The following is a 13,671-nucleotide window of genomic DNA, read 5'->3' as shown; positions in this document are numbered from 1 at the left end:
TCAAAAGTGAAGACATTTATCATGTTACAAAATATTTCTATTTTATATATGCTTTAATGAATTTAATAAATAAATGTAATAAGTGCTGTTCATTAAACTTTCTATTTATCAAAGTATCCTGGCGGAAAAAAAGTATCACCATTTACACACAAATATTAAGCAGCACAACTGTTTTCAACATTGATAATAATAATAATAAGAAATGTTACCTAAGCACCAAATCAGTATATTAGAATGATTTCTGATGGATCATGTGACACTGAAGACTGGAGTGATGGCTGCTGAAAATTCAACTTTGCATCACAGGAATAATATTTCACAATATTACTGTTTTTACAATATTTTTTGATTAATTAAATGCAACCTTGGTGAGCAAAAGAGACTTCTTTTTTTTTTTTTCTTTTTTTTATGTAGTTTTTGACAGGTACTGTACCTCAGAAAAGCCATTCAATGTCCACAAACCCAAAGAATCATGAAATGTATATACTGAATATAGGTGTAAGTATTGTCCGAAATATTTGGTCTAAAGTCACATTTTTAAAGTCACATCCAAGAGGATGGAATGAATATGTCCAAGTCATATTTGTAGTGTAAACATGAATGTGTTCTGATGCATCCCTGATAACAATCTACCCAAATATCAATCAACACTTAAACAAAGGATTTGTAATAAATTGCAATGCTTTTATATAGCAATACTTTTCCTCCTGATATTATATAGGTGTTTATTTTTATTAATTTGTTCATTCATATCATGTCCAACAGTTCAATAATGAAGAAGCAGGCCATCTATATAAGCTCAAACTCTTAGAGCTGTGTTTCTCATGAATCTTGCTCTTCAAATCGGTTTATTAATGTAGTCACAGAAGTGGCCACAGAAACATGTAGTTATGATCAGATCAGGCAAGACTGATATTAATATCAGGTGTAAACGGTGTCATTGTCTCGTTTGCTACAAGGCAATGAAGCACCTCAGTGTCACAATAGCCATCCTTTGTGTGGATGTTTCCTTGTGCAGCTCAATTATCCTTGTCTGAACCATTGGTTTACTATCTGGCCCCTGGAGAAGGTTTTAAATAAAAAGCATTTGTGGTGTTCTAGTCCTGAGCAAGCTTTTAGCTCTGCTCCTCTTTTGATAAGATACTCACATTCCTAGTCTTGCTGCTTTTTTCTCTTTTAAAGAGGCTACTTTCACTTTTTTGTACCATCTTTTTAGCCTCATCTGTTGTATATAGCGTTTGAGACTGCCTCTTTCCCTCTGAGAATTGCAACTTGTTGACAGTCCAAGTCTTCTGATGTTCCTTTTTTTGAAATCGTGTCTGTCTCAACATGTCCAAGTCTCACATCGTGAAGACTCTTATTGTGTGTGCTGTTTTTTTTTCTTTTTTTCTTAATGTGGTAATTCAATCTGTTGCAGATCAGGGAGCCAAGATGACTTGGTTACTTTGATGGGTGTCCTTTTATTGTAGATGGGGGTGGCGAGTCGAGTAGAGAAGCGTGGGACTGTGGAACAGTTGAGGCTGTTTGAAGCTTTGCCTGACTTTAATCCTTGCGACTGCCTTTGAGTTTTCAGAAACTCAGGAACAAGTCCTCCTTGTATTGTCCTTTTTGTGCCTTTTTTCATGTCAGCTTTTCTCTTTCACTCTCTACCCTTCTGTTTTTTTTCCCCCCCGTGTGTACTACTTTTGATTTGAGAGAGACTGCATTTAGAGGCAAACCTGGCATTTGCATGAAACAGGACATTGTGCTCTTTGCCATATCAGGAAGTAGGTGTCTTGATGTCCTAGACTTGCTGTTATCACCTGTCTGCTTCAAATTGCCTTTCTCATTGAGACGAGTCACTGGCTTACGCAGCAGCAAGGGTGAATCATCATCATCATCAGTCAGAGCTGAGCAGTACTACTCTTAAGATGTTAATAAGAAGAAACTGAAGATAACTGTGTCTTCTTTCTCCCTCTCTACAGTGTTTCTGTGTTGATTCGGATCACACATATATGGCGTTTGTGACCGTCTGCGGAGAGTTCTGCCAGGCTCAGCACCTCACCTTTGTGGACAAGTGAATTGTTAGCCGCCCGAGGGACTACGCTACCCAGAAGCCTCCCTGACAGCCAGCACACTGGGTCCAGTCTGTCTCTTCTATACCCTTTTGGGATCCCGTGTAGTCCTCGAGCACACCTGCCTCACTTCCTCCCTACAGCTTTTTCTCCCTGTAGCCAATCATAAACTCTTCTCCTGAATGGGGTAATCTCAATTGTCTCAATTGGATGACTGAAGGATAGTCTCCCTTTTTCTTTAGTTTTCCTTTCAAGTTTCTCATCCCTTTTTTTTATACATCCTTTGAACATCGTGGACTAGATCACCCTCCTTTTGGCTTTTGTTTGTACTTCTTGTAGTCTAGTGTCCACTCACCATTGCACCCAGTATATATTTTTTTTGTCTGTATTTATTTTTTCATACTGCTGAGATCTGAGCCAAAGATTTTTTTTTTAAAGAAACAAAGGAACAGGAGTTATAAGTACTTCATTGTAATTGTTTTAAAGACGTCTTGCCAACATGAACCGCCCTGCCGCTGTTGAGATTTCCTATGACTGCATGAGATTCCTCATCACACACAACCCCACCAACTCCACTCTCAACAAGTTCACTGAGGTAAGGAAGACGTCTAGATCCTCCTTTTGTGAATGAGCTTGTGACAAACGGGAAAACCCAAATATCTTCTCTTACACATTTCACTCCCACTCCCACCTTAGGAGCTGAAGAAGTTTGGGGTGAACACACTGGTGAGAGTATGTGAAGCCACCTATGACAAGGCACCAGTGGAGAAGGAGGGCATCCAGGTCCTGGTGAGTAAATCTAATTGAAGATTTGAAGAACAGTGTTTAAAGGGAGGAAGAAAAGAAAAGGTGCTCATTTTGTCACACTGAATGACAGTGCTTTTCTGCAAGATCAGCTGCCTCTGGTTGATAAAAAGGCACATGTATGCCTATGCTACACTCTTGCGAACTCCCAGTAGTAATTCACTGGCCCTAAAGGGCAACTAATTGTTGCATTAACTGGTCCAAAACTCTCAAAATAGCCCTGTGCCATCCATCTTGTTGAGCCCTGTTCTTAATTATTAATTGTATATTGCAAATTTACAGGAAGAATTTAATCATTGTAATAAAGTACATTTTAAAATGTATTAAACTATGAAAACTATGGAAGCTTGTTTCCACCACTAAATAAAAAACTTAATTATTCTTAACTTTTTATCTTATAATTCTGAATGTTTGTCTCAAGGGGGTCGCACACCGGACACAAAGCTCAGCGCCGCGTCTTTAAAATTCGAACGCATTGTTTTCTATGAGTGTGCGCACACGGCGGCGACATTCGGCGCCTGTCCGCTGCGCCCAGCAACGACTCAGGAAGTTGTTCAAAATCCTGCCACGCCACAGAGCGCCATGTACATTGTTTTGCATTAAATTTATATTATATTTCTCTCAAATCATTGTTAATGTACATACTGACTTCACCCTGTGCTGCAAGATACATTAGTTTTACATTCTTAGTTTAGCAGCTTGAAAAAAGTCTAAAAATGTATAATAAACGTAGCATTTTCTTTCATTTTGCTCTGTGTCATTTTTCCTTGTACACTAACCTCAGTGTGAAATATTAAAGCATAGGCATATGTAACATTTCCCCGTCGACGTAAAACTCTCCCATGGTGCAGCTCTTCTATCAGGAGTTGATTCAAAATTGAGCTCGCACGTATATAATGTGCGCGGCCAGTGTGCGATACCTGTGAGTTGTCCGAGGTGCTGCGCGGCGCTGAGCTTCGCGTCCAGTGTGCGATCCCCTACGGAATTACGAGATTTAAACTCGGAATTGTGATAAAGTCAGAATTGCATGATATTAAGTCAGAATTGTTAGTTATAAAGTCAGAATTGCGAGATCTAAAGTCGCAATTCTGACTTTATATCTCACAATTCTGACTTTTTTTCTCAGAATTGCGAGTTATAAAATTTTGAATTGTGAGATAAAAATAATTTTTTTCCCCCCTCACAATTAGACATTATAGCGCACAATTTATATCATGCAATTCTGACTTTATATCATGCGATTCTGCAAAAAAAAAAGAATTGCAAGAAAAAGTTTTTTTTTTTAATTTCATGGTGGAAACAAGTTTCCATAGAAAACCGCTATTTTAATATGTAATAATTTTCACAGTATTACTGTTACTGTGTTTTTTTTTTAATCAAATAAATGCAGCTTTGGTGAGCATAAGAAACTTTTTAAAAAATATTATGAAAACTTACCGACCCCAAACTTTTGAATGGTAGTATTAGTGAGAACTGCATAAAGACTGCATAAAGCTATTCTCTCTTCTTTTAATTTTCAGGTGTGCAGAAAGCACTTACTTTTAAACCAAATTCAACATGAAGTTTAAACTTCTTACAAATTTTCCCATGAAATTGCAAACAATTTCTGCTGTAACATCTTGCTATTTTATTATGCATAGTGAAAATATGCAGTAGTTGTCTTTATCAAATAGCCAGGACATTCACGTTCACGGATCACTATTGAATATAGGTTGCAGTTAGGGTTAATTGATGTCTACTGTATAATGAATTGTTTAATTTATCATGCTTTTATAATTGTAGAATTATTTACTAGATTAACTTAATTACACTGGCAAAAGAAATGTAAATTAACTGTAACCACAGCCATTTCAGTGCCGCTTTAACTCAAACACTTGGCATGCAGAGGATTGTGGTAACTGTGCAACGATTTTGATTGCTTTGTCCTGTTTGCAATGGTCTTTTCTGTGATCTCTTCTCAAAAGGGTGAGTGAAAAAGCGAAACCTCACATACTCATTTTCCTCTCCGGATCATGTAGGTCGTTTCACCCAGAGCCCTACTGATGTCACTAACAAGTGCTGTATGTGGGTGTGTGTAATAAAAACACATTTTTGGTGTCCTTTGAAAGAGAAATCTTACTCTGAGTATTGAGTCTTTATTTATACTTGACATTATCTCATTCTGACCCTGCTGGAAAAGCCTAGATAGCCCTCCCAGTTTATTTACCATCTCTGATCACCTGTACTCTGCATGCTAGGTTGGTAAACAAAAGATATTTTGACAGCTAGAAATGTTTTAAAAGCAGCTCTATCTCCGCTGTATCTGAGGATTAAGTCAAGCCAAACATTACTCCTGTAAAAGAGGAAATTTCCACCCCTGCCTTTGTTCCATTTTATGTATTTGATAATTTTCCTCCTACAGAAGGTTATTTGAAAATAATAAGGGAGGAAAGGTGTTTGAAGGGGAACAATATCTTTACTTCCTTAAAGAGAAGGTAAAGAGCAGTTCAAACTCTACAGTCACGGTAGGGTGGCAACAGTCAGCATACAGTGTGTGTGAGATATATGGCCCATTGCATCTGTCTAACTGCAGCTTTGACCCAGTAGCTGAGAAAAGATTTATATTAGGCCGCTGTGACTTTAAGAGCTGCCGCTGCCGAACATGATGCAGATCTGACACGCATCTGATTTTCTCACAACTCTTTAAGTTAATTTAAGATGTTATTTAACTAATTTAAAGACTGCTTTTATGAGGATATTCGACAAATTGGGCATTTTGGCATAATTCTGTGTCATTCTGTGTTTTAAGTGCAAAAGAGAACTCTATGCCGCTGCACGAGTCATCTGTGTGTCACACGGACATGACATTCACAGACAGCGTGTTCTCGTTTGAGTTGTGGCTCTTGAATGGTTTAAAAGCATTTGCGTGAATAAGAGCGTGATCATATAATGTAAAGCTAGCCAAAACGGACGCTGTTGTTATTTGCGTTAAATATTTTTAATGCGTTAAACTAAAAAAATGTATCATGCATTTACTTGCTAATTTTGACAGCACTAATTTATATCCCTGCTATTCAAGACTGTGTACCTCGTGGCTCACTCACAATTCACAGGGAATAGCTGAATAAAGAAAGAACAAGGTTTGATTGGGAACAAGTATAAGAAGCATGTCTGTGGGTCAGCAGGAGCGCAGCGGCCCAGACAGCTGCACAGACACAGAGCTGCCAGCCAGTCTGTTTCCATTATCTGTCATTCTCGCCCACACACCCTTTCTCTTTAGCATTCCCAAGCATCAAAACTTCTCACACGCTCAGATCTTGGGATATTCAAAGAGGAAATGGAAAGCAGACCTAGATAACTACATAAAACTGCTGATAATTAATGCTGTCCAAAGCTGTGTTTAGTGATGCAAATGGATCTACCAGAAAACCACCATACTCCCTTAGGATGATATTAGGCTTGTGCGTCATTTTGGTGAACCCGATATCTTGCCTCAAACTCCTCTCTGTCCTCTCCACTCCTCCTGACGGCTCTCCTTATTGATCTTATTTTTCCAGTTTCACATTATATCTCAATCTCCCCGGTCCGTCAGTCCTCTCCTCTTTTGTCTCTGCATATCTCTCTCTTCTCAGGCCTTTCTCGCTAGTTGTGTGGTTTGGCTGGGAGGAGTCCAGATCTCTGTGGCCTTCTGCCCAAAAAACAATTCATGAGAACGCTCTTCCACAATGCTTTGCTCCGTTCTGCAAGGCTTAATGTGAAACATCTCAAGTTCTTCAGCTGTTTCACCTCGGAAATGTTCCCTCTAATGCTCTAGAAATATATACAAGACATTAAAGCATTTAGTCAAAATCTAAACTGCTGTTTATTTGTTCCTGTTTTTTTCATGGCTGCAGGACTGGCCCTTTGATGATGGAGCTCCGCCCCCCACCCAGATTGTAGATGATTGGTTAAACCTGCTGAAGACTAAGTTCCGAGAGGAGCCAGGATGCTGCGTCGCCGTACACTGTGTTGCGGGGTTGGGCCGGTCAGTCATTTAGTTGTCAATGTGCTTCTTGAAATATTTGTAACTTTGAGGAGCCCTCCTCCATTAGCCTCAAAAGAGACCAAATCTGCATTTATTTGAGAAAATAACAGTAAAATTGAATATGCAAAAAAAAAAACAGTAATATTGTGAAATATTATTACATTTTAAATTAAGTCATTTCTATTTTACCATTTTAAAATGTAATTTATTTCTTTGATGCCAAAGCTGAATTTTCAGCAGCCATTACGTCAGTCTGCAATGTCACATGATCATATGCTGATTTGGTGCTTAAGATACATTTCTTCTTATTACAAATGAAAACCGGTGCTGGATAATATTTTTTCCCTATAAATTATGGAAACCGTAATACTTTTTTTTTTTTTTTTTTTCAAAATTCTTTGAATAATAAGTTCATTTATTTGAAATAGAAATCTTCTTTATTAGGGGTGTAACGATATTCAAACCAAACCGAAAAAACGTGATAAACCACCCACGGTACATACCACGATACTCTCATGGCGTAGCAAATGCGCCCCGCCCCCTGCTGCCTCGCCCAGCCCTAGTCCATTGGGTCTACACGACGAATACAGCGTTGTATCCTAACCACCATTAACCACCAATAATCGCAATAAGCGCCACGTTTTGTTACTTTTGATAAGAAACGGTGTCATCTTTCAAATTCTGTGCATTTTATCTTGAAATTCAAACAAAAAAAATTCCATTTTGACGCTCTTTAAAGTGGCGTCATAGATCACTGTAGAGGCTCCTATAGTGAGTGAATGTGATCATGTCTTCCTTTTTAATACTAGTTACAGAATAAACATGAATGAACTTATGAAAGATATAGTACAACTTAATGAAATATCCTGTAATGGCTCAATCAGTGTTTCAACTTCAACAAGACGTCAATAAAACAGCTTATAAATACTTTGTCATGTAGCATTTACCTCCGGTGAGTCCACAGCCAGAGAAATTAGTTCTTTCACTAAATATATGCTCTATATTAGCCTATATATTCATTATATTATTACTTAACTTGTTAATGATGTCTTATTTAATGTATTTTTAAATAAATTTGTCATGAAAATGACAGCCACTGTGTAAATGATTAAATTTCAACAACTAATTGGAGTAAAAACATAATAATTTTATTATGTACAAGTTTGCATACAATTTGTTATTTGAGTGTTGATTATTATATAAAAATAAATAGCTACTGAATTTAGGCTAATAGTTTGGGCTCTGATCCTTTATTATTATAGTAATGTTCAAGAAAGTGCTCCCTATATAGTTTACTGCATTAGCAGAGATAAAAAAAAAAAAAAAATTATCCTTTAACTTTTAATTATAATTGAATTCATTTAAAGGCAAAGACACAGTTTGTTCAGTAAACTACTGTTTAATTTAAAAAAAAAAAAAAAAAAAAAAGCAATTGTTTGTTTTCTCCCCCTGCTGTACCAAACCGTACTGTGACTTCAAAAGCAAGGTACGTACCGAACCATCAGTTTTGTGTACCGTTACACCCCTAAACTTTACTGTTACTTCTGATCAATTTAATGCATCCTTTAATGCATCCTAATTTCTTAAAATGTATATATAACTTAACACAAACTTTTAAACTGTAATGTAAATACAGAGTGTATGGCATAGCATTTTTTATTTATTTTTTTCTAAAGATTAGCCATGGAGTTTCTTTACATTTGAAAAGAAAAGTCACACATAGCAATATAACAAACAAGATGAATGGCAATTCACCATTTGGATTGTTGAAAGCAGCTAGAAATACAAACATTCACACAGTGTATTCACACGGTGTACTGGATCCACTCTTTGCATACTAGGGATGGGTAATGTCCAACTAGACAATCATTTAAATTGACACCAGAATGTGGCTTATGTAAAAGATCAGGTGAACCTGAAACCTGCATAATTTGACTGGACATCCAGTTAAGACTGAGTTGATAAGTTGCTTTTGACTCAGTTGATTGGTTGCTTAAGCTACCCATGACTAGTCAAAAATACGTAGTTGAGACCTACTTGTGTTTTCTTCAAACACTTTGCAACTTCTGCATATTTAACACTTAGCCTCTCTCACCTATGTATAAACCCGCTGACACATGCACACACACAAAAAACCAGTCTCAACTTGAGAAGGTAAGCGTCTGTGACCTGCTGGTGTTAGTATGGTGTAACCAACATTGTGGGCAGTACAGTGCACTCTGTACTCTCGCATTCATTTTCCTGAGCTCAGTTTACACCAGTTCTTTTAGGGACAAACAGCAGCACCATTTAAAACGAGCCTGTGGTTGTGCTACTCTCCAAGCGTTGAAGTGTTTTTGTTGTTGTTTGTTCAGCGTCTTTTTTTTTTTTCTTCTTTTTTTGTGAGAACTCGACTACAGACTGCCTTCTCAGCTCTTGACCTCTGTGCGTACACAAACAGCTCAGAATACAGTTTTCTCTGTGAACACAAGCACACTTGTGTTTGAGCTCACAAAGATGGTACACTCTGATTTGGTAGTTGTTGATGCAGGTGCAAAATTCATGACCTGAAAATTGATATTTTTTCTACAGGTTTTCAAGTTGAGTGAAGCCTTGCATTGTATTGAACATATGTTTTGTCTTGTTTTCATAGAGCACCTGTGCTGGTGGCTTTAGCCTTAATTGAGAGTGGAATGAAGTATGAAGATGCGGTGCAGTTTATAAGACAGTAAGTAGCTTGGATGATTTGTCCTTGATCATTCATTTTGACATTCAAACTTATGCTTTAAGGTTGTATACTACAGTACTTTTTAAGCATCTGAACCCATTTTAAAACACTAGGCATCATACACTTGATGACAACTTTGTAAATGGTTACACTAAACAGCTGAGGATCAGACACTACCAGAAGTCATTCTGAACACAGACTCATGAACACAGAAACATGCTATTCTTTGCTAGGAGACGCATGATAGATGGAAAAAATATGTTCTAAAAACTAACCAAAATATCAAACAAGTTTCATATCCTTTGACTGGATGGAGTCAAATACTCCTTTCACACATTCAGTCTTTACTGGTAAATTACTGTTTAGAGATCATGTGTGAACAGGACCTTTTCAAAAATAACCCTAAATCAGTTGTGGCAATTTTCCGGAATGAGAAATTGGAACATTACCAGTAAATTCCCGGTATGATACTATGTGAGAACAAAGAGGATGATTACCGGTATGATAAGAATGAGGGCAGGACATGCTGAACTAAGACATTTTCTTTATCATAAATCCCTGTCAGGTGTGTTTACAGAAAGCTCTGCTGCTTTTAATTATTTTTCTTTGTAAACATGTTCTAGATTGACATCTGACGATTGCGCCGCGTCTCACGCTCAAAACCTTGCCTTCTTTTTCAATCATCAGCGTTGCGTCGCGAATAGCACATTGTATTACCGGAAAAGTCAGTCAACATAAAACCAGAACTAAACTTCTTTTAAACGTATCCTATATACTCAGAAATATAAAATTAAAAAAAATGCTAAGTGAATAACACCAGTAATAGGCTATTATTAACAGCAAATGCTTTGTAAAAACAGAAAATAACACCATCATGCAAACATGAAATATCAAACATACAGTAGTAGTTCTGTACAGGTTTTTGCATTCCATTGCACCATTTTTTTGTTTGGTGGATGTGTTTGGGTGTTGCACTCGTGTCTTGCGGCTTTTGCAGCATCTCACCCATGAAACGGCTTTCTAAAAACACAGCATTCAAGTAAAAAACAAAAAAAAAATTAAACTCTCATTTAATAACTTAGCTTTTTTCCCTGTTCCACTGCCCACGTCTAGTTTTTTTTCTTTTCTTTTTTCTCAATGCAATAACGCATTTCTGAGTGAACAGCCGCTTAAGGCCTAGTCCACATGTACTTAGGTTTTTTATAAACCTAAGTTTTTCCTCCTTCGTATAAAAGAAGAAAAATGAAAATATAAAACAAGCTATGAAGCGCTGTTAAGAGCATGCCAAACAAACAGGTGGTGATTATAACCCTTACCGTAAAGCCATGTTGGCCAATCAGAAGACTAGAAAAAAGGTTATTACCGGTTCCGTTTCTGTCGTCACAAGCCAAAATCTCTGGTTTCACCAACTACACGACAACACTGCAACCAGAGTTTTGAAAAATCTTCACCCTGGCAGTTGTTTTCAAAAAAAAAGTTCAGTTTTAGTGTTCGTGTACTGCCTTTACGTGTGGACAAACGGCCAAACCGCATAGAAAAGGCTGCGGTTTTGAAAATACCCATGTTCGTGTGGACAGGGCCTAAGACTACCTGTGTTCTACGTTCATAGAGCGTCACACGAGAGCGGATAATCAGGCGCGCCAACGTGTTCAGATCGTTTTCTTCTCAGCGGTTGTCATTGCGGTATTGTCAACATGTCTAATCATAACATTTAAGAAATACTGAGGCAAAACATTACATTTGAATTAATAATAATAATAATAAAAAGAAAACGGAAAAATCGCCCAGCCCTAGTCTGAAGCTTAAAAATCAAAGCCTGTGCCCATCATACAATGCACGATCTGTCAACTCCAGCTGTCCAGTATCTGGCTCTGACTTTCGGCATCTAGCAAAACTAGGAGGGAAAAAGTTTGGGCTAAAGTTGTATATTCCAGCCTTTAGTAGATTTTAAACTGCACTCTCATAACTTTTTTTGTTTTGTTTTGTTTATTTGTTTTTGTTTTGTTTTTTAGGAAGAGACGTGGAGCCTTCAACTCCAAACAGCTTCTTTACCTTGAAAAATACAGACCCAAGATGCGTCTGCGGTTCAAGGATGCCAACGGTCACAACTGCTGTGTCCAGTAGTGCGTCATTCTGTCAGTCATACAAAACAACAGTGGGAATTTCAACCAGGGTAGAGGGGAGCAAAAGCTGTGGGTTATAATTGTGGTGATTTTTCTCAAATGAATCATGGCTAATCGATCACAGAGATGTAATGAATGAAAGCTGATCTATGGATTCACCAGCAGTATCAATGCGAAGGGTCAAAGCACACAGATGAGCCCGTAACCTGGTTGGTTAACCAGCGTTAACAGTCAACGGGCAAGAATATACACAAGTTCCCCTGATTTCCCAAATTTACAATCATGGGATGACTTTTTATTTTGTGTTATTTCAGAAACGAGTACTTTGAACCATGATGAAAAGATTTACAGTTGTAAAATGCTGTCATTGTTGATTTTTATTAAGACTTTTATTGTTGGGCATGTTCCTTTTATCATTTCTTTTTTTATTATTATTATTATTTCCACAGACAATAGCCAATTTTGTTACGGAAACAACTCTAAAGTAGGCATGAGATATTTTTGCACAAAACAAAATTAAGAAGTTTCTTTCCAATGCAGCAATTGCCCCCTTGAAATCACTTTTAATTTAGGGTTAGCCTAGGTTTTAATTACGTCAGCTGTATTTATTCACTATAATTAGTGTCTTGTCAGGAGTGTGGGTGGGGTTAGGACACTTTTCTTTCTTTCTTTCTTTCATGGAGCCATGTTATTTTCTCTTGTTTTCGTAATCTCTGGGGAGTGCAATATTCAGTCCAGCTTAGAAAAGCCCTCACCCTTAGGACCGTCCTACATCCAAATTCAAACGCAGGAGGACACTTGGCTTGTCTTAGGTACTCACTTTCTAAAGCTGCTCTTCGCTGGCTGGTCAGTAAAAAGCTTTACTGTAGACCTGGCTGTGACACGCACACAAAATGTGTACACTTTATCTGTCACCCTACCGTTCAGCCCACAGACACACTGAAGGAAGTGAGAGGCGGGAGACTGGTCAGCTCTGGGTTTATTTTATTTTATTTTTAATCATTGTGCCCATTTTGGAAACGCCCCCACTTCATCTTGGTTTTAAGACAAATAAATGAATTGAAATTGATTCTGGCCTATTTTCATTGTGTGTTCCTTCCTGTAATACGTTAGCTATTTACTGTTCTTGGTGGATGAGTCACTACGCGATGACTGATTTTTACGGCCACCTTCAAGATAACATCCGAAATTATGCTGAAAGATAATGTGAGAAGTAATTTGGTGAAAATAACATGCTGTCACCTGCAACTGAAGGAAATAAATCAATCTTGTGATTGCTATTCTATAAAAAGGGACACAAAGATGTATGTTTCTCTTCAGACAGCAAATGACCTACTATGAAGGACTTTCAGCAGTCAATTAAAGGCAAACTAAATATGACTCATTTGACTTTTCCACACCAGGATTTCTGTCCAGAACAGTCCTGGCTGATCTGTGACTCATGCACGTAAAGGACATTTCTAATGTGAAGAGTGATAGTGCAGATGGAGGATGACTAAACTCTTGAAATATTTAAATCAGTCACATGGTAGAAAATCCACAGGAAGTTGGGAAATGACCTATTTACTTCAATATCTACACCTGCAGACATAATCCACTGGAGTCTGTAATATGAAGAGTCAGATGTGCGACTAATTAAGTAGATTTCTAATGCATAATCTATGTAGGAAACCACAGCACTAAAGCATTTGCCTCTTAAATGACTGTAGTACAAAGATGGAAGTCAGATTTTCCAGATTGCACAAGTCTGGGCTGGTTTGTCTTCATCTGCAGTGCCATCTGCTGGATCAGCTTGTGTGCTGGGAAGATGTTGAGGATAGGGAGTAGACAAGTTAGGATTGCATTTAAAGGGATAGTTCACCCCCAAAAAATGAAAATTCTGTCATTTACTCACCCTCAAGTTGTTCCAAACCTGTGTACATTTCTTTCATTTTAATGATACTATTCAGAGAGTAACATCACATTGACCACAAAATTTAA

General features: G+C 37.6%; 1 protein-coding gene across 1 annotated transcript in view; it reads left to right on the top strand.

Annotated features, from left to right (window-relative positions):
• ptp4a2b (protein tyrosine phosphatase 4A2b) overlaps nt 1-12,760 on the top strand; it is a 32,080-nt gene extending 19,320 nt beyond the window's left edge. Inside the window, exons 2-7 of the mRNA XM_048201481.1 lie at nt 1,965-2,241; nt 2,541-2,649; nt 2,751-2,843; nt 6,731-6,861; nt 9,494-9,568; nt 11,581-12,760. Of these exons, the coding sequence (XP_048057438.1) occupies nt 2,237-2,241; nt 2,541-2,649; nt 2,751-2,843; nt 6,731-6,861; nt 9,494-9,568; nt 11,581-11,692 (525 nt within the window). The 5' untranslated portion in view covers nt 1,965-2,236 and the 3' untranslated portion in view covers nt 11,693-12,760. The remainder of the gene's footprint in view (nt 1-1,964; nt 2,242-2,540; nt 2,650-2,750; nt 2,844-6,730; nt 6,862-9,493; nt 9,569-11,580) is intronic.
• Nucleotides 12,761-13,671: the final 911 nt, after the last annotated feature.

This window comes from Megalobrama amblycephala, linkage group LG9, assembly GCF_018812025.1.
Source record: "Megalobrama amblycephala isolate DHTTF-2021 linkage group LG9, ASM1881202v1, whole genome shotgun sequence".
In the NCBI taxonomy this organism is placed as follows: domain Eukaryota; kingdom Metazoa; phylum Chordata; class Actinopteri; order Cypriniformes; family Xenocyprididae; genus Megalobrama; species Megalobrama amblycephala.
Note: the sequence above shows the minus strand (reverse complement) of the source record. Positions and strands in the feature narration are given on the sequence as shown.